This window comes from Pseudonaja textilis, chromosome 2, assembly GCF_049901715.1.
Source record: "Pseudonaja textilis isolate UNSWEBS1 chromosome 2, rPseTex1.2, whole genome shotgun sequence".
NCBI classification, from domain to species: Eukaryota; Metazoa; Chordata; class Lepidosauria; order Squamata; family Elapidae; genus Pseudonaja; species Pseudonaja textilis.
The window spans coordinates 103,359,220-103,386,266 of NC_141991.1; the positions used below are offsets into that span (position 1 = coordinate 103,359,220).

The window sequence follows — 27,047 nt, forward strand, 5'->3', positions numbered from 1 at the left end:
AGGGCCTTGCAAAGAATATCTTATCCTTTTAGTACAATTTGAAGTTATTTTATTCATCAGGATTATGAGCTGTGGAGCCCCAGTTTGACACTTCCTACTGGTTTTCATGACCAGCAATACTGCTGTTGCTTTTAACTATGAAATTCATGTGAAAATTGAAATTAACCAGTGAGAATCTTCTCTGGAGGTGGTTTATGTAACTTTTTAAGAACTGCTTTTAGTTTCATATTGTTTCGAACAGTTCCTTAATTGCTGCTTGCAAGTTGCTGCAATTCCTTGCACCTGTGTTGGCTCTGGGAGTCTGGGAAAATGGCATTCCCTTATCCCCCAAGGCAGGAATTCCAGCTACTGGCCCTGGGAACAGCTCTCAGTGTGCAAGACAACCTAGGTGAACCGGAAAACCTAAGGGGAAATCCCCAAATCATCTATGTCTTTTGACACTCCTTAAGCAACATATTTTACCAATATTAGTAACATTAAGATGCACTCATTACATGTTTTCACAGAACTCACATCTGTAATTATCATGTAATTAGCCTGAAGGCTCAGTCACACACTTCTCTGCATGAACTGAAGATCCACCCACTGTTTGTCCTTATGACACAACCTGAAGCTACAAAAATATTCCCAAGATAAAGCTTCGTGGTACAGACTTTCTGGCTTAACCCTTGCAGAAAAGAGCATGTGAGGGCCAGAGTGCAAATTTAGATACATATTTTCTTCCTTACCTCACCGCATCTAGACAGAACCCAATTCCTTAAGGGCCAAACTATTCTCTATGGGAACAGTGAGTTTATATTTTAATGATAATAAGCCATCCCTGGCAGCTCCCATCCTGATTAGGACTGTGGCACAGGGAGATGTCTGTGCTGCTTCCTCCAGCTACTTTTTGCCTGCAGTAGTGGTGCTTGGTACAGATTTTGTCTCAAAAGTATTGTTCAGGTATTCACTTGAATAATGAGAAGTAAATAGAGTTGAATGACTTAAGAAATAATTCTTAATTGGCTTGGCTAGCCAATAGTATAATATTTAGACTTTTGTCTTTTCTCTAGAGAGGAGAGTACTACATACATTTTACTGTAGGTGAAAAGTCAAAGAATTTGATTACTTGGTCTTGTCTCAATTCCCATTTTCCCACATCAAGGAGTTTGGCAAAAGCCACAATCTTTTGTTATGGCAGAACTAAATTTTAAACAGTGAGGAAATTTCTGTTAAGAATCAAAGAATCTTGACAAGAGTAAGTAAGCTAGCTTAGGCATGTCTTTGTTGCTCTTATGGTGATAGAAATACTGTCTTCTCCATTCCTTACAGATGCTTCCAGTAGAGGCCATATTTCATAATCCAAGACAAGTTTTAGTTTTATAGTGTAGGGACATAAGAAATCTGTTTTATCGTTCCAGCAATTTGATTCGATCTGTGAGCAATCTTCGGAAATATTTCAAACAATCATCAGAAAAATGTTCTTTTACTATTTATCCCAACTTTTTGGCATTTAAAGATATTTCAGGAAGCAAGGGAACTAGTCTTCTTTCTCCTTTCCATATTTCTCTTCAGAATATTTCCCCTTTTCTATGTATTCTATTTTCATCATACTTTAAATGTTACTATGAATTTCTTGAATTTCTAATACAACTTACAGTACAAAAATAATTAAGTTAGTACTGTTGTTGAATTTAATGACTACTTATTTGCTCTAGATCAGCTTCATACATAATATATTCTTACATTAGTTATATAGAAGACCATCTTCAAAATAAAGTGGAGTAGAAATAATACAGGTAGGCCTCAACTTACAACAGTTCATTTAGTGACCATATGAAGTTAGAACGGCACTGAAAAAAGTGACTTATGACTATTTTTAAGATTTACTATTGTTACAGCATCCCCATGGTTACGTGATTTACATTTGGACAAGTGGTTCATATTTATGATGGTTGTAGTGTCCCAGGGTCATGTGATCCCCTTTTGTGACCTTCTGACAATTTTAAGTTACAATGACAAAATTCAGATGCTTGGCAATTGACTCATATTTATGACAATTGCTGTGTCCCAGGGTCATACGATCAGCTTTTGTGACTTTCTGACAAGCAGAGTCAATGGAGAAGTCAGATTCACTTAAGAACCCATGGTACCAACTTGTTATTGCAGTGATTCACCCAACTGTGGCAAGAAAGGTTGTAAAATGAGGCAAAATTGATTTAACAAAGGTCTCACTTAGCAACAAAAAAATTGAATTCAACTGTGGTTATATGTTGAGGACTATCTATAAGTTTATGTAACCCATGTATACAGAGACAGCATGAAATTTTGGTATGCAACCGTGAACTTGATTGGAAGTTAATTTATTATATCTACCAATTAGCAATCATTGCTAAATTTAATTTGGAATTTTAGTTGAGTATAATGAAGGAATATTTGGTGTAAACTCTGATGAAGTTGTTTTTGTTTATCACCCTAGACCAATAATGGCTAACCTTTCCGTCCTCGCATGCCAAAGTGCATGTACACCAGCACCCATAAGCCAATGCACATGCCCCCCCACCCCCTGCACATATGCGCGTGACCCCCACCACACATCTCTGCGCATGCATGCATAACTCCTGCACATGCCCCATCCCCGCACATGTGCAGTAGCTACCCGCCAATGAGCTGGTGGGCGGGCGGCACGTGTGCCTGTACAGTAGACTTGCTCTGGAGTGATGGATCATGTGCTGGCGGAGATGGCTCTGCATGCCACTTCCGGCACGTGTACCATAGGTTCGTCATCCCGGCCCTAGACAATATCATTTTGAAATATTGCATTTATTATGGGAATGATTGCTTAAGAAAATAAACAAAATGCAATTATGATGAAGAGGTCTCTAAGATGATTTGAAATGACGCCAAACAAAACCAAGTTATTGAAAGCCAAACAAAACTGATTTTATGAAGTTTGGAACTAAATGCAAAAAAAAAAAAAAAAAGACACCCCTCCCACCCCTGAATTTGTTGAGGACAGTTAAAATTGATAATCCTGATCCATTTTCTGCCTTTGCAGATGTTTCCTTGTTACAGTTCCAGAGCCATATGGATTCAACATTTCAGATAGGTCTAAGCATTTGCTTATGTTATCTTATATTTATATATGACATAATGGACTTTTATTTTGAAAGTTCAGACATAAAAACACACTTGAATAAAAACGCACTTGAATAAAAAGACATCTGCCGGTTTGTGGAATTTACTATTAAACTTAGAATTTAACAGTAGCAGTAGTGCCAAGGTCACAACTTCACTACTGAACTTTCTAATGTCCCGCATGTTGTTTTTGGCTTTTACATTGTCAGTATTTTATTTATTGTAAAGAGGTCTGTCTGCTTCTTTCAAGTGTTTGTAAGGAAGAGAGGGAAACTATTTTTAACTGTCATGCAGATGTATGCTCAGCTACTCAGGTGACAAGGTAATATTGATGATGATTGGCAGCAAAACCTTGTGCGATATTTGTCTAACAAATATCTAACAGGGTTCTATCTACCGTGTTTCTCATATAATAAGGCCGGGTCTTATTTTTTTTTGAGCCCCGAAAAAATGGCTAGGCCGTCTTTTCGGGGGTGACTTAATTCCCCCCCCTTGCATCTTCGGGCGGGAGGGCAGCGATGGCTTGGATGTTGATCTTGGCATTGGTGGGGCACTTCATATTGGGGTCAACGCAGGCAGCACCATATCCGGGTGTGCAACAAAAGTACTTCCTAACGGCAAGCACCCCCACCATTCCCCCCATTTCGCATGTTTTAATATAGGCCTTAATTTGGGGGGAGGGGCTTAATTTCTTTTCATGCCTATAAAACATGCTGGGACTTCCTATTGGGGGAGGCCATGTTGTTGGAGAAACAGGGTATTTATATTTTAACTGATAATCCTGTAAAATGATGTAAATGTAAAACACTTCATTGATTATGCTTCTGACTATATCTTCTCATGATAAAATACAAAGAAAGAAAGAAAATACGGCTAAATTCAACATCATATTTGTCTGTGAAACATAGCTCAATGCATCTCTCCTTGACTCCATTACCACAGTAAGAGACTATCATGTTTACCGATCAGACCGTGAAATCCGTAGAGGAGGTGGTGTTGCTATCTTCTATAAAAAGTCGTTACATCTAAAAAAAAAGTTGTTACATCTAAAAAACATCCAAGTTACCCAAGAGCTTGCTTTTCCTGAGATCATCATCTGTGAACTGTCCTTAAATATCACATTTCAATTCTTACTATGTTACAGAGCCCCGGATTATGACATCGAATTTGTAAACAAGCTAAATTCACTACTAACATGGGCAACATCCTGCCCACACACTTCTATCTTTCTTGGTGATTTCAATCTACCTCACATTAACTGGACCCTAAACGAATGTAAAACTTGAATCCATACATGCAACCTTCTAAAATGCTGTAACAAACCTGGGACTGGAACAACTAGTAACCAACAATACTAGGCTTAACAACTGTCTCGATCTCATCTTCTGCAATAGTTTGCATTCAGTTTACGGAATAGAAATTAAAGAACCCTTTTCCAACAGTGACCACAGCATGATTGACTTTTGTCTCAACATACGTCTACACAAAAATCAACACAACGATGTGATCCCCAATTATAACTTCAAAAAAGGCAAGTATGATCTTACAGACAATGATCTCTCGATCCCTTGATTGGCAATTTCTATTCACTGGATGCAATACTGTTGAAGACCATTACAACATATTTTTACTTGAAGTCAAAAGAGTCATCAAACTATATGTACCAATAACAACTCCAAAAACCAGAAAAAAACAGATTACCCATAACAGTAAGGAAGCTTCAATCCAAAAAGAGATCACTTTGGCAGAAAAACAAATCTGGTCACGTTGCCAACTTCCCAAGCCGATACAAAAATTTATGCCACCAGATAAAGACTGAATGCACCAATTACCACGTTAAACAAGAGGAAAACTTTCTATGTACCAATTCCACCCGCGCTTTCTACAATTTTGTAAACAACAAACTAAAATACTCAAGGTCCATCCCACCCCTGAAAGGACCTAATGGTAAAGACTGCAACGACGACACTGTTAAAGCCAATATCTTAAATACATTCTTCGACTCAGTATTTGTAAACAGCAGTGGATCATGCCCAATATTTCCTAGTTGAACCACAGACAACTACAATGATCTAATGCATATCAATTTTACAGTAGACAATGTTGAAAAAGCACTTCACAATCTAAAACCATCTCTATCTATTGGACCGGATGGAATATGTGCCTACTTCTTAAAAAAGATATCCACTGCCATAGCTGAACCTCTAAGCATAATCTTTGAAAAATCTTTCAGGACCAGCTCCTTGCTAAACTATGGTCACAAGCCACAGTCATCCCCATCTTCAAAAAGGGAGACCCCAGCCTAGTTGAAAATTACAGACCAATCTCTTTATGCTACGTCACCTGTAAAGTCATGGAATCAATTATTAACCAATCCATTATCCTTCCACTTGGAGAAAAAACAACCCACTCTCTAATAAACAATTTGGTTTCAGGAAAAAAAACTATTCTGCAATCTGCAACTCTTACCCTGCAAAAACATATGGACTACACAGCTCGATCAGGGCAAAACAATAGACGCAATCTACATAGACTTCTGTAAAGCCTTTGATTCAGTGGTACACGACAAACTACTCCTAAAACTAAAATATTACGGTATCTCTGGACACCTGCATAACTGGATAGAAGCATTCCTGTCAAACAGACAACAAATAGTCGAAATTGGGAGTGTCCTATCAAATTCTGTACCTGTCAACAGTGGTGTCCCGCAAGGCAGCGTTCTAGGACCAACTCTCTTCATACTCTACATAAATGACCTCTGTGATCATATTAAGAGCAACTACGTTCTCTTCGCTGATGATGTAAAGCTATTCAACACCACAGACAATACTGCTACCCTTCAAAAAGACCTTGACTATGTATCAGAATAGTCAAACAAATGGCAACTTCAAATCTCAACAAATAAATGCTCTGTCCTACATATTGGCAAAAAAATAATAATCAGAAAATAAAACACAGGCTGAATAGTTAAGACCTTGTTGATGATCCAAACTCTGTCAAGGATCTTGGAGTACTCATCTCTAATGATCTAAGTGCTAGAGTCCACTGTAATTACATAGCCAAAAAGGCATTAGGAGTTGTTAACCTAATCTTACGTAGCTTTTTCTCTGGTAATACTACACTACTAACTAGAGCATACAAAACATTTGCTAGACCAATATTCGAGTACAGCTCATCAGTCTGGAACCCACATTACGTATCTGATATTAACACAGTTGAGAAAGTCCAGAAATATTTCACAAGAAGAGTTCTCCACTCCTCTACTCATTGCAGAATACCTTACGCCACCAGACTTGAAATTCTAGACCTAGAAAATCTAGAACTACGCTGCCTTCGGTCCGATCTAAGTATAGTATATAAAATCATGCATGGCAATGTCCTACCTGTCAATGAATACTTCAGCTTCAACCATAATAATACAAGAGCAAACAATAGATACAAACTCAAGGTTAATCGCACCAAACTTGATTGCAGGAAATACAACTTCAGCAACAGAGTGGTCAATGTCTGGAATACTCTACCTGACTCTGTGGTTTCTTCCCCAAACCCCAAAAACTTTAACCTTAGACTTTCTACTGTTGACCTCACCCCTTTCCTAAGAGGTCTGTAGGGGGCGTGCATAAGTGCACCAATGTGCCTACCATGCCTGTCCTATTGTTTCTTTTATTTTTTCTTATACGTATCCATGTATTCATAACTATGTTTTTACTTATACCTATTATCTTGTAAGCAATTGACAAACCAAATAAAATAAAATTTAAAAAATATAATTTAAACTGTAGCAAGTAACAAGTAAATAGCCTTCAGCATTCAATCTGAACAGAAGGATGACAAATACATCAAGTGATTTTATTTTATTTTTTTCAAATTTTGGGGAGGCAAAGTTTAGGTTGTTATTGCTTGACCATCTATTTTACTTTTAAAAGCAAGTAAATTCAGTATATAAATAATTTTGATAAGCACTTTTATGCAGGCAATACACAAATAGACGTAAGAATATATGTATATGTATAATGTATACATGTACATACACAACACACACATACACAATATTACGTTTTATTGCAAAATTACACTTGAAACAGCATGATCTGAAAATTTCCTGAGATACATTTTGAGGGTGTTACTTATCCACTCATACTTCATTTAATAGCACAGCAGAATGTTTCCTCTTTGGCAGATTTCAACTCTTTTGACAACATTTTATTTTAGAAATGTATAAGACTTCTTATGATTCTCTTCAATGATTCTAACCTGCTCTCTCTTTGAGCTTTTTTTTGGACTGCACTGTGTCTAAATAATGTTGAATCTTGTTTTCCCCTCCTCTTGTTTTGGACAATTCTCAGGGAAACCATCTGGACACACCGAGTCTTGTTTCTAGAGGAGAGAATTCTTAGTAATTGGACATCCTTCACCATTTGGAATGCTGGCAAACAGGGCAGAAAACTTTTTAGAAGTTTATCTCCAGCTAATCAGAACAAAGTAAGTTTGAACAAATATTTTACAAGTGGGCATCACTTCAATAAACACTCATTCTTGTTGACATATATTTTCAAAATCATTGTATTCAATGTATTCAATATGAAATATAGAATATTATTTTTATTCATTTTTATTTCAAAATGTTCCATTTTCCCATTTATAATAAATATTACAGATGTACATACAAAAAAAATTTCAAAATTTATACTGATAATAAATTAGATAAGTGACAACCATGTTGGCTGGTTATTACTAGTAAAACATTGTCCAGAAAATATTTTAAGAACATCTGTAGAACATGTGTTAATTCTGAATGCTGTAACATTATAATGTATTTGTCATTTGTTTCACTAATTGTTTCATCTTGAAGCCATGGTGGCGCATTGATTAGAGTGCAGTACTGTGGGCTACTTTTGCTGCCTGCCAGCTGCCTGCAATTTGGCAGCTCATATCTCACCAGGCTCAAGATTGACTCAGCCTTCCATCCTTTCGAGGTGGATAAAATGAGGACCCAAATGGTTGGGAGCAATATGCTGACTTTGTAAATCGCTTAGAGAGAACTATAAAGCACAACATATAAGTCTGCTATTGCTATTGCTATTTTTAGAGAAAAATAGTGATTGTCTTGACGTATTAAGAAAAAGGGTTGTTAACTATATTTTACTTATTCCATACTTTATTGTATTAGCTATATGCTATAGAAGTTAAATTATAAATACATAGCCCTTGGAAGCTACTTGTATGTCCCAAGGTAGTATATGGAAGTGATTTATTAAGAAATAAACAGATACAGAGAGATATTTCTATTCTACATCCATCCATCCATCCATCCATCCATCCATCCATCCATCCATCCATCCATCCATCCATCCATCCACCCATCATTTCCAAGGTGGTGTTCTGACCAAGGCTTCCGAGACCATAAGTAAGCTTAGTTAAAACAACTCTTGTTTTATTTCAGCACTGGGAATTATGTTCATTCCCAGCCTATAATGAATCCCAAACAGTCCGTCGAGATAAGCACCCACCTTTCTCTCCTTTGAATTGCTGCCAACAACTAAAGTGCCAAATGAACTATAAAAAAAACCAGCTGAAGTACAAAGTCCACACAGAGCTTCAAGGATTAATCCAAACAGAATGAACGACTTTGCTTCCTACAAAGGTTTCTTCACCTTTGCCCGTCCTTTATACCTTATGGGAGGGGCAATCACCTCCAAGCCTTATCCCTGAGTCACCCCTTTTGTCTCAGCTGCTCTTGCTTTCTAGCAGCTCTGAGCACACGCACACTGGGAACAGGCTCCCCTTGTTCCTCTGCCTCGCTGCTGCCAGACTCCGGAGGCTCCGGAATCAGCACCCCACTTCCAGATGGTCCTGGCTCCATCTCCGCATCAGACTCAGGACCCTGGTCCAAGTCGTCTCCAGATTCCTGGACTGGTCCCCATTCTTCCCCACTGTCTTATTCTGCTGCGGTCTGCACAGGCTGCCGGCGAACCACAACAGTTGGTTCAAAGTAGCTGCTATTCAGATGACGAGATGTCATGCTTTTGCATAGGAAAGACCATTGTCTTACTACAGGAAAAGAAAAATTTTGGCATTTTGTCTTATACTCCACAAGTGTTGCATACAAACACAGTTTTATGAATCTTGTTGAGTAGTTTAAGACCACCTTCTTTGACTGTAAATAAAACAGTAAACAGATTGTTGTTCATAAGAACAGCTTAACTGCTGGACACACAGAGGCAATTATTTCTTTTACAGCTGAAGGATTTTCCACTCCAAAATGTTGAGTCATCTTAATCACTGGAGTGCATTTTGCAAACTTGTTTGTTGCTATGGAAATTTCATCATTTTCTTCTATTGTTGTGCAACATGCTTTGTAAAATCCCCTGAACGCTTTCATTTATCATGATTTTCACGTGATGAAATTGTTTCAGAGTGGTGGGCAATAGGACAGGGTTTCAGGCTTCAGTCAAGAAAAGAGACTTCACAAATGAAGAACAGCAATCGGTCCTTGAAATTTCCTTTGCAGTTTGTTGTTTGTGAAGTTTTTCACTGATCAGTTGAAAGTGGCCACTGGTATGGATCAAGGCAGTTTTCTTAACCTGGTTTGCAGCAGATGTACTGATGCCTGCTCTGTTGTGTATTTTATAACAATGCAGACCCGAAACCCAAAATTACTATAAATTAACAGAAGTAGCATTGTAAGAATAGAATCATTGTTGGAGTTTCACCATCAGCTAAGTCAGCTTTTTTCTGTACTGTATTGCAGAATAGCAAAACCTTTCTTATTACTGGTGTGGCTGTAATTAGCTGAGATGCTCAAATTCTTCTAAGCTGACCTTTGCATAACATTTGCTTTGGCAACACTGTGGGCCAGAATATCAAGGTTGCAATTAAAGTTATTTCTTTTTTGCCTTGCTAGGCAATTGAAAAAAAAAAACAGTTGGAAATATTAACCCAGTCAGTACAGAATATTTTGAAACAATCTGGGAAAAGATGCTTTTGCCTTCTCCACTTTGTTCAATTATGGTTGATTTCAAAATAGTGTATTTGGTCTTGATTTACTGATTGATAATGGAATGCTTTCTTGTAGCTTTTTAGCTAAGATATCAGCAGAGTACTAAATTATCAGAAAAATCCAGGACATAGTAGAAATACAGAACACAGAATAACAGAGTTGGAAGGGATCATGGAGGTCTTCTAGTAATCTACTCCAACCCTCTGCTCAAGCAGGAGACCCTATACCCATGATGGCGAAACTATGGCACGCATGTCACAGGTGGCATGCAGAGCCATTTGCACGCGAACCACAGGCAAACTTACCTCACTGCGCATGCGTGTGCCTCACAGCTGATTTTCAGCCTGTTTGAGGCCTTTTGCGGCCTTCCAGTGGCTTGAGGAAGGCCTCTGCAGTCCGAAAAATAGGCCTGTTTTGTCACTTCTTGTATTTCCGGAAATACTGGAAGTGATGAAACGGGCCTATTTTTCGGGCTGCAGAGGCTTTCATCAAGTCTCTGGGAGGCAAGAAAAGGCCTCCAACGAGCTGAAAATCAGCTGGGAGGTGCAGTGCAGGTAAGTGGGCAGGGGGGGGATTGCATGCGCATGTGCAGGGGCAGGGGCGCATATTGCCTTCTGGGTGCTGGCACGCAAGTGTGCCAACCTTTTTGCTCCTTTTGGGCAAGCGCAAGCACAATTTTTGGCACAGGAGCCCAAAAAGGTTAGCCTCCACTGCCCTGTACCATGTTAGACAAATGACCATCCAATCTCTTCATAAAGGAGGAAATTTATTTCCACTGATCAATTACGCTCACTGTCAGGAATTTCTCCTTAGAGATTGGATCTCTCCTTGATAAATTTCTAACCATTACTTTTTGTCCTGCCCTCAGGTGCTTTGTAGAATAGTTTGACCTTCTCTTCTCTGGCATCTTAAATAGTGGAAAACTGCTATCAAGTCACCCCTAGTCTGTCTTTTCCTTAGACTACACGTATCCAGTTCCTGCAGCTGTTCATATGTTTTAGCCTCAGTGCCCTAATCATCTTTGTTGCTCTTCTCTGAACTCTTTCTAAAGTCTCAACACCTTTTTTTGTATCATGAGTCATGACTAAAACTAGACAATATTCCAAGTGTGGTCTTACCAAAGTAGCATAAAGTGGTAGTAACACTTCACAATGTTCAACCCTATATGCTGCAGCTTTATACCTAAATGTTCCTCTCAGAATAGGTGCATAAAACCACTATTCTTCCTCCAAGAAGCAGAGACTACTAAACTTTTATTTATTCCCCAAATCTTTTATTCCTTAGACTGTCTAAATATTTTTCATAATCCTTGCTCATATTACCATCTCCCCTTCATTTGTTGAAATTGAGACTATAGGTTAGATGGGGCAAGTTTTTTCTTCTTTCTTTGCTTTTAGAATTCCATGGTGCCATCCTTAGTAGGGTATTGGATTTGATGTCCTAAATCAGTGGTGGGATACAATTTTTTTTACTACCAGTTCTGTGGGTGTGGCTTGGTGGGCATGGCAGAGGAAAGATGCTATAAAATCTCTAGTCAGAGGTGGTTTCCAGTTCTTTTCCAGTTCTCCGAACTGTTCAAAATTTCTACTACCGGTTCTCTAGAACTGGTCAGAACCTGCTGAATACCACCTCTGTCCTAAATGTCTTCTCCCTGTAATTCTCTGAAAGGAAAATCCAAGGAGTTTAGGTTTAAACTCCTAGGTTTAAAGAGATTTGTGGGTTTTTTTTTGCAAAGTGTACATGAATTTTATGCATATATATTTGATGAATATTTCTATATTTGCATTTGTATTTTCATAATCTCTTCCACTTTCTCCTTCCTTCCTTCCCTCCCTTCCTTTTACAAATTTCCTGCTTTCAGATGGTCTTATTCTGATTCTCTCATACATATTTTGCATAAGTTTCTCCCATTGTTCTGAGTGAGTAGCCTAGTGTTTTGACAGAGCCTATTCCCAGACACTTGAGAAAAAGATCTTCTCTTTGCTAAGATTTATCCAAGCCTGCACAGGCTTTCCCAGAGGATTCCAGAATATCTCCCACATTGCATGCCAACTTGTATGTAGAGTAAGGAGCCAATTGAAAAGGTTTGTCTACTAAAATCCATCATATATGCGAGAAGATTATGTGGTATTGTTTTTGGTACTTTGGAAAACAGCAATTTCTGATTCATCGAGTTACATGTTTTCTTCTCAAATGTATTAGAGTTAGGACAAGATTTAGGAATCTAATTGTTTTTTAGAAAGTTGATAACATTTCAAGGACCACTCTATTGTTACAACAGCCATTCCGTTATGGTTGCCATTCTGAATAGTTTTAAGAAACTGGGTTCCTAACTGTATCTTTTTAGAAATTCAAGGGATTGACAGAGCATGGTTGTAGTATTTCTGCAAGACTGAAGCTGAACAGACCTTTTTTGTTTAAAAAAAGCATCCAATTCATTTTGAGCTTGCAGCTGTAGAAAACCAATCTTTTATGGGATACTTAAAGGTCTGCTTTATGCTTGTCTATCCAGGTTCAGTATCATGAATGTTAGAGTTACTTTTATGACTTCATTCTGCCATTCAAGTTGCAAAAAGTTCAATTTTAATTAGAAAAGGAAAAAAAAGAGAAAAAAAAATCTATCCTTCAGTTGAACAAATGATGCCACCACAATCACATGTGAAAATGAGCAACTTTGTACAGTTTTCTGTCCAGAAAATCTTATGCAACTAAATAGTTAAAATTTTGAGTTTAAAGAAATAATAAATATAAGCTATTCTGGTTCAAATACTATAAAATATGACAGGAAAGCTGGTATTCTATCACCATTCCACCTATATGTTACATTACACATACACTTATGCAAACAGCCTCATATACATGCCCATATTTTATTGTACTTCATTTGAAAAGGGGAAGAAGGAGTGATATATAGAGATGTGGAAATTCAGGAAATTGCCCTTGCAAAACAAAGCATCATCATATTCCTTAATATATTGCTGACATAATGATTTCAAATATCTTAGCCTTAAAAATAACATTTTTTTTAAAAAAAATGTGGTCTTTTCTTGCTTTTCTATGATAATGCAAAAGAAAGAATCCCTTCCTTTGTAGTTTGGATTCTCTTATTTGTGCTTGTTGTCTTGAGAAATTTCAGAATGTGGCTGCCTGTGTGCAAGACCTACTTGAAGTCCATCTCCAGTGTTGGTTGCATTGAGGCAGAATAGAGAACAGTGGCTTGCTGTATTACATTTGCATCATTATTTGCATTAGTATGTCCTGTTATTTTGGATTCTTTTTGGCTTGTAGATCTCAACGATAGGGGCTGGGTACGTGCAGAAATTAGCACTTTTCCTTCATTCTTTCTTTCTATTCCTTTTTTCTTGTTATCTTATTCAATCCACTAAGACAGAACTGGCCATAAATTTAAATTCAATGCAAGGGGGGTGATTCCCATTGCCTAAAGTTCTTTGTTGAAGAAACGCTCCTCTGTGTAGTCAAATTCTAATAATATTTCTGGGAAAGTGATTGATAGAGAATGGCCTTGTAGTTCCAGAAGAAACTCTTCCATGATTCAAGAGACCTACAGTTATATTCCAATCTAAAACATTTTGCTGCTGCTGATATAATCAGGAAGGTGCTGCTAAATACTGATTTAGAAGGTCATGTAATGAGTATAAGGAGACTATACTAGTATAGCAAAAGTTGCACTATTTATTTTTTTCCCCTTCAATACAAAGACCATTTACTTCTAAAAGATAAATATAGGTTGTATTTTCCTTAGTAGTATCTCTAATAAAAAGTATTCATGCGCATTTTGCACATATTTAAGAGTTTGTTTTATGAAGTATTTTATATAAGTCATACAAATGCAGGCACTGGGGCCTGTTGCTGGGGAAAAAATTAAAAATTTGTTAACTGCGATATTCTAAAAAGGGTTTAATAGTGATATCCTAAGGTAAGTAGTTCATAAGAGCATCCTAGACTATCAGACTTCTTCTGATTGCATAAACAATTTGGCACACGTTTGTTTCCTGCTTTTCGATGCATACCCCTTTTCCTTTTTTATTATTTCATTAAAACATAAGTAATAATGGTACAAAAATAAATAAAGATGAGGGCCATCCATGTGGATATATGTTGGTATAGAAAGTATCTGAGATTGCTTGTTGCTACTGTAATGATATCTGAACTATTAATCAGTTTCTTCACTACTTTGAGTGATTTGAAGTAAAAGAACCCTTCAAAATAGACATGTAGCATTACTAACAATAAAATCCATGTTGCCTTTATCCTGTTTGCGCTCTTTCTCTCCCCCCACCTCTCCACATATTGTGCATTAAATTATATCGCACATATATATATCACATCTATATTATTAATCACATATTCTGCAATTTGTGTTGTAATGTTCATTTTGTAAATTAAATGAAAAATCCTGTGTGTAGATAACAGCTCAAACTGATTATCAAGTCCCATAAGATATATGTATGTGTGAAGGGGTGGGTCCTCATTTAGCAACTGCCTTTGTTGTTGATTGTTTGGAGTTAGAACTACAATGAAAAAGTAACTTTATGACCAATCTTTGCATTTATGATCTTCACAGGTCTATAAAGCAAACGAGATCTGAAATAAGATTGTAAGCACGGTTGTGATTTCACTTACTGATCACTTCACTGAATGACCAACTTTTCTATCCCAATTTTGGTTACTAAACAAAGACTACATTTTACACACACACACACACACACACACACACACACACACACACGTATCTGGCGGATTAAGACTCACTGGTGCCCTAAGCACTGACATATCTTGGTGTCTCCCCTCCTTTGTACATCCTTTGTACATATGAAGCCAAGCTTAGTCTACATAAAAGTTTTTATGGGCCTAGTGCCCTAAGCATGTGCTTAGTCTGCTTAATGGTTAATACACCACTGACTGGTATATATAAAATGTCAGTGTATATAAACACGATTTGTTGACATTTTATAATTTAATGTATCCTTTATTATATATTTTTTCCAGTTGTGCCAGGTGTGATTCTTTGTTCAGAACTATGGTTTTAATTGTCTTAATTCGTTTTAATGGCTTTTTGCTGTTAGAAAAATTGGTTACGTACTTATATTTGTTGTTATAGTTAGCTGTATGAGCTAGCCCACACAGACATATAGTATGTGAGAATAGAGGCTATATAAATTGAACAAATAAAATAAAGAAAGCACAGCTCTGCACTAAATGGCCCACCTGCTAAATTGCATATCTCTATCTCTATCCATATCTATATCTATATCTCTATATCTGTCTGTCTGTCTGTCTGTCTGTCTGTCTATCTATCATCTATCTATCTATCACACACAGTCCAACCAACAGGTTCCTTATGTCCTTAACAATAGAGAAACAGACAATTTCTTTTTGTTTACCTCGTCCCTTTAGGTGACTGCATTTTGTGATGTGGATAAAAATAAAATCACTAAAGGATTTTACATATATGAAGAATCTAAGGTTGGTAATTTTCTTGGTTTAGCTATTATTATTTGTGAAATGCTTTTTATCATTATCATTGGAATTGAGGATGTATTAGGAGTTACATATTCCTTATGGAAAACATATTTCATTCAGAAATATAATTGCTATATAAATTGAAATTAAAGATGCAAATTCAGAGTATATTGTTAAATGCTATGTGGAATCCCCTTGTGTATTTATAACCTGTCCCTTTGGGTCCAAAATCTGGACCCAAATCAGGAAATACAGAAATATAGAACAGAGTAGAAGCTTGTTTTTGATCGAATAGTCATTCTCGATCCTAGAAACTCCAGAAGTGAGGCAGATTCAGAACATTTCTGGCTGTCAGATTCATTCTACACTATGTTTTATAGAGCATGTTTTTATACCCTATTTTTTATGTTTTATATTTTATGAATAGTTCATCTTTGTAATATAAAATTGGCTTGAGGTTAACAATTGGCTTAATTCAATTTACTGCATGGGTTCACCAAAAAACCCTGTGATTTTGGTATGGCATCAAATGAATTGACCATAGAAGGGTTTTGGCCACTAGCTGGCACTCTTTATTCTCCTTATAAATCACTGTCATCTTAAACATACATAAATAAAGCAGAAGAGAAAGGCGTTGTCAGAACAAATGAAAAACAAAACTTAAGTTTCCAAAGAAAACACCAAGTACTTGAAAATTTCATCCTGATGTTTTTTCTCACCCTCCCCAAAAAAGTATCTATGTGTTGGAATAAAATAGTGTACAATAGAATAGAATGGAATTGGGTATTGTAAATTTCTTCTACAATGCTAAAAAAAATTGTCAGTAAAAAAAAAATGATCCAGAGTTTAAAGGAGGAGTATAAAACTTTATGATCTTATTCAGAGGCCAAAACAACATTAAAGGAAACTGGGTTGTAATTTGATTTGAGAAATAATGTAGAGTGGAATGAAAGGAGTTCTATAAGAGGTATTTTGAAGCAAGGCAATTTCTCCTTGGAAGCCAGCCTCCCAACTTTAGGCAGTTAGGAGACAATATTACAGGAAGAGAAAGATTTCTTCCTTTCAATTGTCTTTTCTAGAGTCAAAATGGGGGAAAGGATTACCTTCTGAGTCCAGGCCATGCATTGATCAAATTTAGTATTTTTGCAAATGCATACCCCACAATGGAATTTCCAAAACTAGGTATTTTGCAACGGAATAATGATGCAAAAGCCACGAGTGGAAAAAAGGAGATTTGGTTAACCACATACTAACAAGGAAGCAGTATAAAGGAAAACTGGAAACCACAGAACTATTTCAGAAATTATGCTTTTCACTGTAATAAACTCAAAGGAACACCTATCGTATAGCAAACTGACCAGGAAATGTACTGATCTCTGTTCAGGAAACTTCCAAACCCAGAATTCCAATTCTTCATTTCAAAGAAGCTTCCCCACCTTTAATTATTTGTGTGAAATTGGTAAGTATAATTTTGAGTCAAATATGTGAAACCTACCATTTTTGCCATAGTACAAAAGTATATTTTAAATGATTATTGTGATCATGCCTTTCCTTATCCAAAATTGGAACAAGGAAAGGACCAAAATATGGACTGATTTGGGGATGGCCACACATACACTGTTCTTCTTGGTGAGCCTTAAGCTAGAATTGTGCTCACTGAAGTCAAAGCACACAGTTTTAATGTTTGTAATTGCGTAATCATTTATTAAAAAAACCTGCATCTATTATTGTGTATTAAGAATTCTGATCATTAATTATATATTTTCAAGGTAGTTTTAAGGTATGGTGAATATAAGAATATGTATCTTCATTTGCAAATTTCAGGAACAAGTTTTATTTTAACTTGTTTTGTTGAGGCTGTTAAATATGGTTTTTTAGGTGTGTGGGTATGAATTTCTGCTTACATATTTATGCTAAGTGTATGCAGTCTGTCACTGCCACAGAACAATCACCCTTATGAAAATGCAGGCTCACGGTGATAGTCTGAAGGAGATGATACCATCTTGGATGACCTAAAGCCAAGCCAGATTGCAAGAGCAGCTCACTAAATTGTAAAATCTAAAATTGGAGTGAGTCATGACTTTGAGGAGTTTGACTGCCTTGTTTGGCTACTCTGCAAAATCCATCACCCCTTTCAGGAATCATTGACCTATCCAAGAAGATATGTCCGGAAGCAGGAGATGGGCTTTCTTCAGCTAATATCGTTGGAAGGCTTGGCTATTTGCTTTGGAAACACTTTAAACCTTTGGGCAGACCAACCACCAACTGTGCAGCACACCTTCCCTCCTGAAAGTTAGCTTGTTTTGGCATTCTCTTAAAAGTTCTACTGGTAAGACAAAATAACTGCTCAGTGTGTTCCTTACTGGGTATTTCAATAAAAACATACAACACATGCTGAAAAAGGTATCAGCTAGTTAAGCAAAGAATGTTGCTGTCCACATTTCATTGTTTAGGTTTCTGTAAAGCCTTGAGAAGAAAAGAAATCATTTGCAGTTGACAGTTCTTAATCTGGTGTAACTTGGCCCAACCACTGAGTTTTAATATCCTTTGTATTTGCTTGTATTTAGGAAGAGAAATATACACTTCCTGACCAACCATTGTATTCAGTTCTTTATCCATGCGGTTGAATATATTTTATAGATTGCTATTAATACCACTTCCTTTGAAAGAAGTCACTGGAGGCTAACTGTGTTTTAAAACATTTGCATTAACAAATGAACTGATAGGTGACATACATTTTTACCGCCAAAGTCTTTCAGTTAAACAGAGGTCATTTTGGCTTCTTAACTGACTGTTTTTATAGTATCATTTTCTCTCTTCCTTTACAGTTACAAGCTTTTCTAGCAAGAATTAGAAATCCCCGGTTCAAAGCTTTAGTGCAATTATGAGTTTTCTCTTAGCTTTAGCTCACCATCTCTAATAATAATGGCTTTCCATGGGGAGTGCTATCAAGATTACTGAGAGGGTACAGTTGATGTGTTTTGAACACTTTGAAAAACCTGCATAAATACTAAATGTTATGTGTGCTTTGCTGTTCATACACAAAAGCAATAGGGTCTTTGTTCTCGCTAATCTGAATGATGTATGCTTTGAGACTAATGCTGCTGCAAACATGAATTACTTGTGCTCTGAAATTAAAAGCTCAAAATAAATGCTGAAGTTGAGAATGATGTCACCTGATTTACTTGCTGATGAAGTATAGATGTGAGAGTTATGTTATCATAACCTTATATGGCAAAAGAGAGGCAAGTAGACACAAGGTTCCTCTTCATACAGTAAACTGGAGGATCACCTTTAACCAGAGTTAATAGTCCAACTGCTTGTTGAAAGGCTTCTTTCAATGAAGAAGCCATTCATTATGCAAAATCCATCAGACTAATATGCTAAGCTGTCACCGCTATTATACTGGCTAAGCTGCTTGGGAAAAAAAAATGCAGTTCCTGTGATTAAAAACAATGTGTTATAACAGGGTTTTTAGGCTTTTTCTTCAAGGAGGTCAGTGTTTCACATATATTGCTAAATAGCAAAATATCAGTTGGCTGTTACTAGTGGTTGCTAGAGTGAGTTTAGGTTTTTAGCTTGCCACCTATGTGCATCATTTCTAGGATCAAATTCTCCATCTATTCCTTTTAGTTCCTATGCACAAATCCTGCTCCGATGGTTCATTCTTCCCTGCCTCGCTTCCTAGACCATTTCTCTACACCAAGTCTGTATCCAGGCATGTCCAACCAAAGACTCTCCTGAGTCCAAGTCTCAGGCTTCACTGTGTAAGACAGTCTTATACTCAGCAGGTTGGAAGGAAATCAAAAGACACTTATGTCATCTGAGACATTCAGTGGTCAGTAGGCTCTCCTTTGAAGCCTTTAGCACCTTCTCCCCTTGGACATCGCCCTCTTTAATGAACATTCTTTGTTTCCCAGTGAGGATGAAGAGCCAAGGCCAAGTCTAGCTGTGAGAAACCGAGGGAATTGTTTTGCAAATGCTGTGAAACATTAAGGTTGCTAATACTTAAAAAAAAAACACCCTCAAGTCTGATCAGTTTTGAGTTAGCACAGTCTATGCTTTGTATTATTTTAAACTTCATCTGACAATTTCTAAAGGCTCTCTCCTGAATGCTTTAATTGTTGTTTTAACCATTCAGTCATGTCCGGCTTGTGGAAACTTTATAGGCAAGTGCTCTCCATGTTACCCGGTCAAGCACAACTTCTTTCAAGTGCATTGAATTGAGTAGTAGAATGAAATCATAGATGATTATAATAAGAAAATAGCTGGAGTGGACCTCTTTTTTCTTTTGCCCATATAAGAAACAACCTGTGTGGAAAGAGTTTAGTAAGCTTTGAAGACTGCATCATTGTGTCACCCTTGCTTTTTTTTCTTTGTGTTCCTACCAGTAACAAGATCAGAAGGGCAGCATAAGTTCCCTAATCTGACATTTGCTAAGTGGAGGGGGACTCATGGCTGAATACTAGAATAGCATTTCCCAAAAATATTCTAACCAAAGTATTGCTTAATTGGTTTCCCAGTTACTGACCAAAAAGCATCAGAAACAATGTTTTGTGGTGTCCTTGGGGTTTGTGCTTGGTTGTTTTCTTGCAGATATTTCACTATCCAACTAGGTACTGATAATGTTACCTGCTTGGGTAATGAAACATTTCCAAGAAAACAACCAAACTCAGAGAGCACCAAGGACCCTTCTTTTCAACCCTGAAATACAAATATTTGCTTGTATCGGCACTCTTCTTTTGTTTTTGACAGAATCTGTTATCTGAGTTGCTTGGTTATTGACCAGAGATGTCATTAGATTTTCTCTAGCTGCTCTCTTTCTTTTCTAAAAGTATCTTTGGTAGAGGGCCCCCTTTTTGATATTATGACCATAAGTCATAAGGTAATATACCAATGTTCGTTCAGTTATTATTTATATCCCCTAACTCTTAATTATAAAAGTTGGCAAAAGCCTCCAGAGAGTTTGGCTTTCTGTAGAGATCTCAAATCCAAAGAGTGTTCAGAAGTCCATCTGCTATTTTGGGGGTTCACAGCAAAGCTCTCTTCATGTTGATTCAATAAAACCCTTCTTGGAATTTCACTCTGTGAGCCATATATCTCTGAATTTTAAAAAAACTCGAGTGGTTCCTATCTGGCCATGGGTGGCAACACAAGTCAGAAAGTGGAATAAATTCCCCCACCAGTGTGGTGACTGGTCTTTATACACCTATGCCAGACTGGATGTGCGTGTTACCTAACTTCTAAAAGAAAAAGAATTATCTGGGGGGAAAAAACAGGCCTATTTGGAAGATGCAATCCAAAGGATGAATTCTCTTGTGCTTAGACTAAGATATAACAGTTGTCTTAAATCAGAAGAGAGGTGGCAAGTGTATCTCCTACAGCAAGTAACAAATGGGTTTTGACAGCCTGTCTGAGCCAGGCTGTTACAGCTATTTGAGGCATTTGACTGCAATAAATCACTGTCACAGTCATCAGTTTTTCTGTAGAGCTCTTCCTTGCTAAAAATCAAGGACATTGTAATCTTCAGTCTACCTGCTGCTTTCTTTATTGTTAAGATTATGATGCCCCTTGAATGTATAATGTGTTCCCTAAGGGCTGGGAGAAGCTAAAAGCATTAGCAATGCTAGTTGACTGTTCTGCACAGATGGGGGCATCCTGAGTCATCCAGGAAAAGGGAAATTTGTAAATTTAGACTCATTGTGCCACCATGACCAAAAACAGGTGAGAACTTAGAATCTGCTATGCTCTGTATTGAGTCTAAATTTACAAAATAATAAATAAAATAAACACCACCACCCCAATTAACTTTTCACTACTGTCAAAGAAAACCCAATCACAGAATGAAGGAAAAATTACTTTTGCTCTGGCAAGAATCAGCAGAAATAAGAAGCCTGCAACTTCTAGAGATCCTTTTGTATAGGGTAAGGTAATCAGAATTAACAACGAAGTTGATCTGTGCTCCTGGCCATAACCCCATAATGATACATTGGCACTAGTGCTAACCCTGACTTCTAGGGCTGAATGTGAAAAATATCATAGAATGTAGACTTTACATATGAGATATTGCTTACATACACATATTCTGTATGAATGAGCTGAATAGGAACCTATATGTTTGGGTTAGGCCACAGCTATTTTCCACTACATGTAATGTATGAATAAGTCATTATCGGACTCTAGAATTGATTCTTAGAAACATGTATCTATCCACTAGCACGGGGTGTCAAACTGGCAGCCCGTGGGCCGGATGCGTCATGTCCCAGCTCCGTGAAGGGAAAAAAACATCATGTCATGTGATGGCAATGTGGCGCGGCATCAGTGCACTAGCAGTAAAAAAGGAAGGACTGGATCTCTGGTGCCCCAGGTTGGATTTATGTAACATTCTAAGCTACCAAAACAATTCCTAATCAAGATTAAAACTAATGAAGTTTCACTAGTAAAATGCTGCCATTTTTAACCAACCCAATTATCTATTCAGTAAAAAACAGGCAAAAAGAAGTTTAGGACCGAAAAAGAAGTAGAGAAAGATCAGTGAGCAACTATTGTGTTTTGCTAGGATGGCATAATAAAATACTGTATATTATGATATTCAGGAATTTCTGCTGTAGGATAACTTGGGATTCAGTTACAGAATCTAAACACGGCTTATTCTTGTATTTACAATAGGTACTGTGATTGCAGACGTATTCAGATGTATGATGTGTCTTGGTGAAACATTTTTGACTGATCTTTCTCTTCATTTCTGCAGGATCTCACAGATGGACAGTTTGAGGAAAATTTGAGCCTATTGAATTTGAAGGAAGGTGTGGATTACTATCATTTTAATTGATGAGTGTGGTTTATTGGCAAGCTTTTTATCATGAAACATACTAGAGGAGATACAATATTATTTTAGTCAGGATTATTTTTCTCCATCATTTCTCTCAAAAGAAATATAAATGCATGCAAATGTTAAAATATCTCAATCAATTAGCGGTAGCACAAGATTAAGCTAGTGAGTTAAGAGTCAGCTCCACAGCAGGGAAATGGCAGATAGGGCTGTATGAATGTAGCCAATTCACTTAAGAAAACTCTTTCCAGAATTGAATTCAGAAGGTGACAACAGCAAATCTTTTCAGTATTCCAAGAAATCCATATTGATGTGACTGTAATATTTTGAAAAGATTTGATGCCACTGGATGAGGTGTGGAAGGCACATCTTTAGTTACTGGGAAAAACTTCCTGTTTGCACATATGGATTAAGAGGTGAAAATGGTGGAAGACCTACATAATTATAAGATGCAAATCAACATGGAGACAAATCTAACTAATGGTACCTACTTTTATCTTTTTCTTATTGGTGTCTGGAGTAGTCAGTCCATCATTTTTTTGGCAACTCAACTTCTCAAAATGATGCAGAAGAATTTCAGTTACAATGTAGTAGAATGTAATTTTCAAATTAAAAACTATGTGTGCATGATGCTTAATATAGCCTGCAAAATAATGTTCCTCTTCAAATATATCCAGCATCTGTCTTGCCATTACTTAACATCATGTCTTGACAATATCCACCATATCCCTTGTGTAATGAATATGTTTATGAGATGGCACCACAGGCAGACACAGAATTTTTAGGTTTGGGATTATTATTTTTAGAAAGCCTTTACAAATCAAGCAGTGTTATCTCTTCTTTTCTAGAAATTATATTACTATTTTGTTTTTAAATTTGGTCTTCTACTTCATACGCAATTCTCTGTTTGTACTGTAAGCAAACCTTTTTGCTATTGTGGCTTTTTGAAACTCCAGGGCTGCACTTAACCGTCCCAATTTCTCTCCCACAGTCACAAAGTAGTCATGACTGTCCTTGGAAAGTTGCAGTTTCCTCCCTGTGGCTGCTACTCTTACCTACTTTCTAGTTCTACTTCATGGTCACAACTTTAAGCTTCTGAAAGGCCCAGATCTCAGCTCATTGTATTTGCCCACCCTAAATTGCTTCCAGAGTCCTGCCTCCATCCCAATCTGTCTTCCCTCTTGGGCTCCACTGAAGTTACCTTGTTCAACTAGTGCCCCTTTGAAAAAGATCTAACATTGCCCTTATGTTGTTTCTTTTTTAAAAGGGCCAGCTTGCTGAGAAAAATAGGGGACATCTTAAAAGAGAAATGAGGGGGGAACATAGGCCTTCCCTTATTCCACTGGCCCCACAAGAAAGGAAGATTCTTTTAAAAGAAGCTTTCTCCTCCCTGCTGCTAAATGGCACAGGCCTACTTTCAAAAACCAGACCTTTTTAGTGTGCAATGGAACATCTGACCCAGAACGTACCTCAGCTTTGATAGGAAAAGGAGACGGCTCCTCTTTTCATAGCATCAGATCCAGCTGCAATTCTCTCGCTTTGTAACTCAAGGTATGGACAATATGAAAGAATTGTTTCAACTTTAGCCCCAGTCAATGCTTTCTATGTTGGAAACATCTAATTCTCTTCGCAGCATTTTTGAGAGCAAAATGAACCCCTATACATTTCATATAGTAATTTAACAATCTTCACTGCCAGGAATAATTGGACTTTTCCTCATACACAGTCTGCAATGCTTTGTGATGCCAGTAATTCATATGAAGGGATTAAAAAGCTCCATGTTATGATATCCTGAGGCAGGTCTAAAAGTTCAGCATGAGATAAAGAAGGTTTACTTTCAGAATATAGTTTATATCAAGCGGTTTGAAACCCATATCCATGGTGATCAGGAAATTAACTAGTCACAAGATACTCTTCCAAAGAGGTGAGACCAGCTGTAGTAACATGAATAACTTTTATTTATGCTTCCTGTCCATCAGATGTTTATTGTTATGAACATCTAAAAAACATTAAATGCTTGTCTTAACTAAAATTAAATTCCTACAGAAGAAAAAAAATCTTGTTGACTTTTACACTAATTTATTTTGTGTCTTTACAATATTTTTTCATTTGTACAGAGACATATGAAAAGAGAAAATACTTATGTCAATAACTTTAACAATATTTTTACTAGAGTTTGAGAAATAATTAAAAAAAGATGGCATGTAAATATGTGAGAGCATATTTTATCTTTAACCTTTAAAATAGCCAATTCTTTCCTGGAATTGCTGCTCTCTTCCATTGGTACGTGATTCTAAGGTCAGAACTGCTTTAAAAGGTTATGCACAGTTTTTACATTCATTGGGTAAAGTACATTTTGAGAATCAAATCCAACAAGCTGCATGTTCCTACTATTTGTATCTGATTTTCTACTCACAGTAAGAAAAAACAAAAACAAATGTCCAGCCTTTCAAATCCAATTTTAATTTTGCCAATTAAAGTTGCTTGCATTATTTCAGCTAGTATTTCCTTGTATATTTCTTTTTAGCATCAGAAATATTTCAATACATATTTTTTTAAAAAAGTCAATATCCAAAAAGTCAGGATACTGTATCAAGTTTGAATGATAAATTTTATTTCTGTTTAGAAAGGTGACAAATTTTCAGCTGGAATTAAACAATGTATCAGGGATGAAATCCTACCTATTTTATGTTCTTCTCAAATGGCAACAATGCCCGCAGACTTCATTTACCAATCAAAGTTGCTTGCATTATTTCAGCTAGTATTTCAGCTATATATCATATGATTGATATGTCAACTGGATAATTTATTCTCAAATGTCTTTTCTAAAGAATGAAGCGTCTATACTCTTCTGCAGATAGCTTCTGAAATAGTAGATTGGGGCTATTTATATAATACATAATGTATTTGACAAGATAACTTTGTAATGAAAATTGGAATGCTGTAATTTAATAAAGCCAAAAACAGAGAGAGAATATGCAAGAAACTCCAGTTATTTGAACTTTTCAAAACAATTTAATTTCCAGAAACACAAAATCACCAACATATATATTATCTTTTAAAATCAAAAGATAAAGGATAAAGGATTAAAAAAAGTACAACTTTCAAAATTAGTTTCTCATTTTTTAGCCTTTTCTTTTTAGCTTGATCAGTAAATACTTTTTCCCAAGTTGTTGAAAAAGTGCCTGCTCCTTTGCGTCTATGGATTCAAAGCACTGTAATTTTCAATATTTATTGATTTCCAATTATGTGCTCTGCAGGAAAGAAGAGGAAAATGGGATTAATTTCATGACATTGTCAAGAGTACATTTCAAAACAAATAAAAGTAACTCTTATTCGTAAGATTCACAGAATATTGTAATTAATCTGTTAGTAACAGCTTTAAAATGTCAAACTACAACTAAAGTTTCCTTCAGGCATTGTCCAATCCATAGTTTAGAACAACCTCCTTATATTGACTTTTGTTACTGAGTAGTGCACTGTGTTTAAATTTGTGTTAATGAATGCAGTGTAGCCAACAGCAGTTTGTGTATTCAGAAATTCATTTAATTGCTTAATGGCTTATTTACAAACTGCTCAATATTTAAACCAATTATCCTGACATTTTTCTCCATTGTTATTGAATAGAAATGGTATTCATAAGTATATATTGATACAACTATATATTCCAAAAGGTGAAAAAAAATCATTTCCAATGCTTTCTCTTTTCTCCCCTGCAAGGATCCACATTTCCTTGTGAAATTTGAGCCTTCCAAGCTTTCAAATATCCCTTCTGAAAAACAGAGTAATAGGAAATCAATCAATCAAACTGCTGTGAAAATTTTTCTAATTTGTGGAGAATGAAATCTCTAGCTAGAGCACAAAGGCATAGAGATGTATCTGTCACTCTTAGATCAGAAAGCCAGAAAAGTTTTCCAGATCTTTTGATTCCAAACACATAGTACAGATTCAGGACTAAATATTTATGTGCCAGTAAACCTTACAAGGTTTATTTTCATTATTACTATATTGTCATTCAGCAAGGAACGAAAAAACAGACAAGTTATGACATTCATAAATGCCAGCAAACAGAATAATACCTGAAACTACCATTTCTAGTTCTACCTCAGAGCCCAGCATAGGCACCAACTTACTACTACATGCTTCCTCTGCTTGAATATAGATGTGCTTATTCAAAGTCAAAACATTAACATTAATAATTTCATTTAACAAGATGATTTATATGTGGATATCTCCCTAAACTAATCAGAACACAAACACAAATACAAATTAAGAGGCAGGATAAATAGTTTTATGGAATAGCTTCATTCTTTAGTTCAATAGAAAACCTGTTTGACTTTTTAAAAGGATGTTTCAGTAATTGCCTAAATGCTTTCATATTGTTTTTCACAACACAGAGAAGATGTAGACTAGGCAGGTGTAGCAACCTTAGTCATATTCCTACCTACATGCAGCATTCCCTGCTAACAGTTAGTATAATACTGATAACTTTTAGCACATTTCAATCATTACGTTAAAGCACGAACAAAGCTTAGTTTTACTCCAAGCGTATTAACACGCTTCTATACAAATCAGGTTCTCTAGCCAGACCAGCTTCAAACCATTACATTGCTG

The 27,047-nt window shown here is 36.5% G+C and overlaps 2 protein-coding genes across 7 annotated transcripts in view; one reads left to right on the plus strand and one right to left on the minus strand.

Annotated features, from left to right (window-relative positions):
- The window catches only part of QTGAL (queuosine-tRNA galactosyltransferase), a 145,592-nt gene extending 119,817 nt beyond the window's left edge, over positions 1-25,775 (plus strand). For all 5 annotated transcript variants that reach the window (XM_026702126.2, XM_087924757.1, XM_026702128.2 and 2 more), the window contains 4 exons: positions 7,464-7,599; positions 15,536-15,604; positions 16,986-17,060; positions 22,353-25,775. In XM_026702126.2, coding sequence (XP_026557911.1) covers positions 7,464-7,599; positions 15,536-15,604; positions 16,986-17,060; positions 22,353-22,433 — 361 coding nt within the window. In that variant the 3' untranslated portion in view covers positions 22,434-25,775. The remainder of the gene's footprint in view (positions 1-7,463; positions 7,600-15,535; positions 15,605-16,985; positions 17,061-22,352) is intronic.
- TBCD (tubulin folding cofactor D) overlaps positions 24,501-27,047 on the minus strand; it is a 281,979-nt gene continuing 279,432 nt past the window's right edge. The window contains exon 39 of one of the 2 annotated variants that reach the window (XM_087924756.1): positions 24,501-25,685. In XM_087924756.1, coding sequence (XP_087780882.1) covers positions 25,665-25,685 — 21 coding nt within the window. In that variant the 3' untranslated portion in view covers positions 24,501-25,664. Of the gene's footprint in view, positions 25,688-27,047 lie in introns of both variants that reach the window. The other variant, XM_087924755.1, reaches the window with a different exon arrangement.